A 6445-nucleotide genomic window follows, 5' to 3' on the forward strand; every position below is an offset into this window, starting at 1 on the left:
CAGGCAGCTAGAGATAGACGCACAGCTGAAACCCACCTTTTCTTCAGAGCTGCTGAGAAGTCTGCAGGAGGGGTCCTGAGGCCTTTGGAACCTTTTGGAACCACATATACAATAGGAAACTACCTGTAATACCACTTGTTCTAAGAGTTCCCTTATGTTTACCCTGTTGACAGTCCTGGGATAATTTATTGTAAGCACTGAGTCTGACCACAGATTAACTGAGTAAAACACGGTTACTAGTAACTTAACCTACATCATCAGTGGGTAAAATCATAAGAATTTATTTTTATTTGGTTTTGGGTTTTTTTACAGTACAAATACTGTACATGGCACCCTTAAGAGCGTACACTCTGTATTTCACTGTTTCAGCTTGGACTGTGATTCCAGTATGTAAAATCAATTATTAGCTTTCAAATTCATAATCCTTTATATGTCTTATCAGAACAGAGCATTTTCTTTTGTAGTTCTGTACGTGCCAGTGGTAACTGAAATTCAAGCTCGAAGATAAATTGCTGGTTAGACTGTATTGCAGAGGACTGGAGGCATGGAGGCACAATGAAGTACCCCACTAGTTGTGAGTTCAAATTTCAGGGACTCTGCAGGCTTGAAACGGAGGCATGAAACTGCTGATGAGAGCAAAGGGAGCTACACTTGCATTTCAAAAGCATCGTAAATGGAATCACACACTGCTGAATGACTGCTTTGGGTTTCCCATCTTTCCTATAGGTATCTTTCTGAACCCTACTCCACTGTATTTTTCCAAGTTCATGCACAAAGGAAGTCTAATCATCAAATGTCTCTTTTGTTAATAAAGAAAATTAAGCTCAATTGGAGCAACAATACAGCAGTATGGTTTGGAAACCTGTACACTCTGCCTTCCACCACTCCTTTCTGCGAAGGTAGTGTCTTCTGGGCTGATCTATCCAAACCCTTTGTAAGTGGTCAAACAAGACAACTGCTCTCTGAGAGCTTCTTCAGGTGTTGGGAACATAGATGACTCCCTTCTAAACCTGCAACGTGCTGATGTTCAAACTAAGAGAGCAGTGGTATGGCTTGCTTTCACATATTGTCCCAATTCAATCACTGGTTTAGTGTCTTCTGCTGTCTCTTTGCCAGCTGGCTGACAATAAGGACATCTGTTAGTGGATCAGAATAACTGCTGTGATGCTGGAGTATATGTTTTGGACCATTTTCATGCAAGAGAATGATTAGCAGAGCACCTGTTGTGAATCTCACACATCGCTTACTGATGCCCATATTTTAGTCAATTGAACTCAGAACCTGGACCATAAAGATGCATAACAAACATTTAGACATTCACTTCACTGGACTGTGTTAAAAAAAAAAAAAAAAAAAAAAAGAAAGAAATTAAGAAGCTCAGATGCATCACAGACAAAATTTGTTCTTTGCTAAGGAATGAACACCTAGCCTGCAGAGTCGGCAAGGTAAACGATTTTGATGATGAAAAGAGTTGGGACAATTATCCTTCGAAAGAAAAAAAGGCAGAGGTTTCTTTACCACTTGATTACTGTTTCAAGAATCTTAATTCCCAATACAGGGTTTGGAATTAAATCTGGCTGATAGCCAACAAGGAAAACTACTGATACTGCCGAGTCAGGGATGTGGTGTTGCCACCTTCACCTTGGAACTCGTGGTAACATCCTTTAGCTTCCCTCAGCCTAGTTCTCCCATTCTCATTTCACCCATCATTGTGTAGCATGCAACACGTCTGGAGATCACACACTTAGCAAAGACACGCAAATCTGATTGAACAAAGCAATACAGTATTTTGGTAGCTTTATATATCGTCATAGCAGAGTACAAATATTAGTTCCTGATTTTCTTATAAAATAAACCTCCAGGACATTAGCGTTTCTTTTGTTGTACAGATTACAACACCAGTACATTCACAATTACTTCTTTTGAAGTTATTAGAAAATATTCTCTGCTTATTCTTTATATGTAAACTGTGTTGCACTGCTTAAATGATACTTTAGTAACTGTCCATAATTATTTTATTCATATCTATATGTTACTTCATTTTTCTCTACTGCGGAACTTAAATAACAGCAGTATAGTCTTCAGCTTAGGTTTCTTAGGCAGTAGGTGATGCGTCCACTGTTAAGACACGAGATCACACTTTTGGGATTTAGCATGTAATACTGGGGACAAGTCCTGTGCGGTAGTCCCAACTTCTTGCATTAATCCATTCCATGGCCTTTGGCCCTTGCTGCACTATGGCATGATTCCCTTATTGTACAATGTGGTAGCACGTTTGTACAATGTAGTACATTGTACATCTCCTGTTCTGCAGAAGTGCACGGCATTTATTCATTAACATTTCTTTAAAAATTTCAAGAATCATGTAGGAAAGACTATGCATTACTGTGCAAGCTATGTTTCTTAGATACAGCTAGGAAGGTTATGCAGTGCAGAAATGAGAGCTGCAAAAGTGTCTTTGGAACTCTTTTGATTCACGTCCAAGCACAGATTCAGACCAATTTCTGAACTGCTGGCAGATATATGGGGCTGACAGAGTAGCCAGGAAATAATGTGACACACAGAAGCTCCCCAGGTCATGCTGGTGGGTCACGCTCTATGCTGGCAGCGTGGAGAGTGCTCTGTGGTCCCGGGGCCCAATTCAGAGACAGGTGGGCCAGGAGACTCCCACTGACCTGAGTTCTGGAGATCTAACAGATTTCTCAACAGGTATATTCAGATGACACATAACTAAGAACCCTAAAATTAATCCCTAAATAAAAATGGTGACAACATGAGAAGCAAAATTAATAGTTACTTAGAAAAGGTTTTTAAAATTATTTGGGTAGACAAACAAAGACTTTGTCCTGAAAATCCAGCACTGTTTTAGACCATCTGAAAATTCTGGATTGGGCATTCAAGTCAAGGCATGACACAGTGAAGAAGTAAAACCACAGACCTCAGTGGCCCAGCACCAACCAACACAGGTCGTGGTCTTGACCTTTAGCTACATTTTTTTTCTGCTCAGTGTCTGCAGAATTGAAAGAAATGCAAATCAGGTGTAGTAGTAGCTTGTTTCCAGGAGTCTGCAGACAGTTGTCATTTATTTTACTCTTCATGACTTCATTTGGGTGCTGTTTCTGCAGAATGCTTCATCTATTCAATGTCGAGCCCACCATCCTCTTCGACTATTTCCCATCTTTTCTAATTACAGCCTAAAATCCCTATGTCAATCACTCCTCAGTCTGATGTTCTCCAAGTTTCCACATCCACAAAGGTACTTATATATTTTTCCCACCCCAACAAGAACAGCTGAACTTTCAATAGCAGTTGGCTTGTATTTCCAGGTATTTCCAGGCTCCTGTGCACTCCACTGGAAAAAAGTTCCCACATGACCACTTTGAAAACTGAAGAGAGATGTTTTGCTAGCCCTTATCAGATCCTGGATTTGACTTCCTCATGCAAAACAGAACTTACCACCTAGAATGCGTCATCTTTGCTAATTATGCTTTCTTTTTTATGACATCAAAACCGGAAAGACCTCAAAAATTTTACTTTCTCTCATGAAGTAGATGCTCTTGTATTTTGGTGTGTACTGTACCAGTGTCACAACATGATTTTATACCTTGATTTTACCTGCAATACAAAATCAACACAAACAGCAATGATTCCTTCCTGAAACTATCATGCTTTCCAATCTTTTGTTTAGAGGAACCTCTGAATCCTTGCCACTTGTGCAGGTAGAATCAAACATACTGGATGCTTAACTCTGCTGGGAACTGTCATCACTATATTAGCATATTAACATTTTCAAACAGTTTAATCTACTGATCCCATGCAAAGGCAATACTCCTTTAAAATCTCCAGAAGTGCTCTCCAGTGACTCATGACAATTGGATTAGCTATAGCAGAAAGCACATACACTGAGGTAAGAATACACGAACGGTAAGGAAATCTTGCTTTCCTGTCTAGCTTGCAATCCTCTGCACCAGCAAGCGAGATAAACCCAACATGAGGGTAACGTTTAACCCATGAGCTGTGGACCAATGGCCTAAGAAGTACTTAGTTGATTAGAAGTACTCTAGTTGATTAGAGTGCTCTTTCTCATTATGTCACAAGTGAGATAAGCACCATCTGGGAAAAACTGATGTAACTGCTGCTGGTATTATTAAGAGAATTATGTTCACCCTGAATATTCAGCCCTATGTGGCTCACAGTTCTGTTTCAGGTATATGTATGATTCTCTGCAATCTAAGTATGATCCTCAGGCTTCCTTCAAGGTGCCACTCATATTTTTTCATTGGCCAGATGTCAGTTTTGTTGCACACACACAGTCAGATGTTGTACTCACAACTTCAACAGAAACTCTTCTATGCCTTGTTTTCCAATTGCTCAGGCTCCCACTGCTGAATAAGCAAATAGAAATTAATACTCTGCCCCTTTTAAGAACTTCCCAAGATCTTGTTAAAATTTTACCATCCTAGAATTTGACAAACATGTGCCTACAGATAAGCTGGGGATTTCCACGTGTACGGTAATAGATTTTGGCTGGTGAAAGGGCAGCCAACTGCCAATAGCCAACCCTCTGACCTTTGGATGGTCTTTTAGCATGGCAGTGTCTGTGCAGAATATAAATGGTGTAGATGAGTAGCTAAAAAAAGACCAAGGCCAAGTCAAAGTCATGATTAGGCAGTGAGTCCCAAATAACTCCTGGTTATAACAGAAAGAGATGTTTTAGTGATACTTGAATAGAGATTAATATATACATATATTGTATATACTCATAATCACAAACATACATATATATTTTAGCTTTAGTGGTATTCTGGCTTTAAAAAGTGTAGCTAGCATAAGCTTCAACAAAAGCACTGTACCAACAGGGCAGTTCCAGAAGTATGTGAAGACAGCATAAGGCAGCACTGCCACGGAGAGACTCCTGCCCTGCCTCCCTTCATCTCTCCTTGCGCCAGCCCAAGATTTTGCACAGCCATGCAGCAAGCAGGAAAGCTGAAAGCTGGCCGGGCTTCTTTTGGGTTAGTCTTTAATGCAGATCTGTTCCCTAACCTGGTTCATCGCACGGGTGCACAAATGTTTGGCAAGAAAGGATTTGAGAGAAGGAGAATGCAGAGGTGAAACAAGCAGCCAGAGATGGGACTGTCTTTGTGGCCACTGTCCTTGCTTAAAATACTGGACCTGGAGTGTGGAATCATTGAGCAACACTAACTTTATCACTCTGCAATACTATAAGTAGAAACAAACATGGGTAAATTTACTCGTCCAAGCAAAAGCAATAGTTTTTGCTTTTTGCAGTGAACTGGACAGCTTAAGCGCTGAATAAGAAGAATTGAGTCTTTCCCCCCAAAATTGCTTATCTTACTCAAGCAGAGTTGATTTAGCAAGAAGCACTATGCAATGCTGCGATGATTACTGTTGGCCTGTGTGAGCTGACACTGCTTTCTGCTGTAGCTCAAACATGTATGCAACCTACATTTCCTGTATATAATCACTTGAGAGACTAATTAAATAACACCATTTTAATTACTGAAGACTCAGAAAGGGAATGTTGCCTTCTTAGTAGGACGAATGCTCATAAGGTTAACATGCCACAGAGCCAGGCAAGAATAACCCTCGATTCAATTTCTGAGCTAAAATTTACTAAGGCTCTGATGAAGTGAGTGCCTTGGAGAGGCCAGTCCTGAAAAATCAGAGAACAGAGTTCATAACTTATGAGAAGATAAATATTTAGCTTTTCTTTTTACGGAAAGGTAATAATAAATGTAAACTTGAGAAGTGTTTTTAATAGTAAAATCCCATTTCTTTAGCACCCTACATACCATTGCTTTGATTCTTCTATTATTTGTCTTGGTGAAAATCAAGGAAGGACAATAATACTGATGTACACCAATGAGGTCAGAAACATTTCTTAATACAAAACAGTACTGTTTAGGGCATTATCATTTAAGCCCAGGTTGGCAATCCACCTAGGCAAGTGATAGGATCCTACAGGAGAAGAGCCACAGACTGCCTGGCTGAAGACCGCATATTTTTCAGGGAGCCACTTCATCGCGTAACCATTCTATTTACTAACTGGAAAAAAATGTACTCATGTTAAGTCATGCAACAATGAGGTAGCTATATCCAGATGACTGCACTGAGAATGTAAAATATATGGTAAGAAAATGACAAAACTTTTAAGTGTTGATGTAGTACTAGAGACTCACCTGAGTTCATGCAGGGTATTAGTCACAGAGAGCTAAATCGCATCTTGCAGTTACTGATCAGCAGTCTAACCACTTGAACCATCTTTCGTCCTTGCCTTAAAATTAATGTCTCTGATTAGAATGCATTCAACTATTGATATAGTGCCTGTGACTTCATGACTATGAAAAGTCTTACGCATTGACTTAGAAGTACCTCCTCTGATGTCCATGCGTAACAATAGATTACAGAAGTTACTTTATAAAAT

At 39.8% G+C, this 6445-nt stretch overlaps 1 protein-coding gene across 1 annotated transcript in view; it reads right to left on the reverse strand.

Annotated features, from left to right (window-relative positions):
- The window catches only part of MAP3K7CL (MAP3K7 C-terminal like), a 46079-nt gene extending 41271 nt beyond the window's left edge, over positions 1-4808 (reverse strand). Inside the window, exon 1 of the mRNA XM_056329999.1 lies at positions 4482-4808. Coding sequence (XP_056185974.1) covers positions 4482-4662 — 181 coding nt within the window. The 5' untranslated portion in view covers positions 4663-4808. The remainder of the gene's footprint in view (positions 1-4481) is intronic.
- Positions 4809-6445: the final 1637 nt, after the last annotated feature.

Source organism: Falco biarmicus, chromosome 2 (assembly GCF_023638135.1).
Source record: "Falco biarmicus isolate bFalBia1 chromosome 2, bFalBia1.pri, whole genome shotgun sequence".
Lineage (NCBI taxonomy): Eukaryota > Metazoa > Chordata > Aves > Falconiformes > Falconidae > Falco > Falco biarmicus.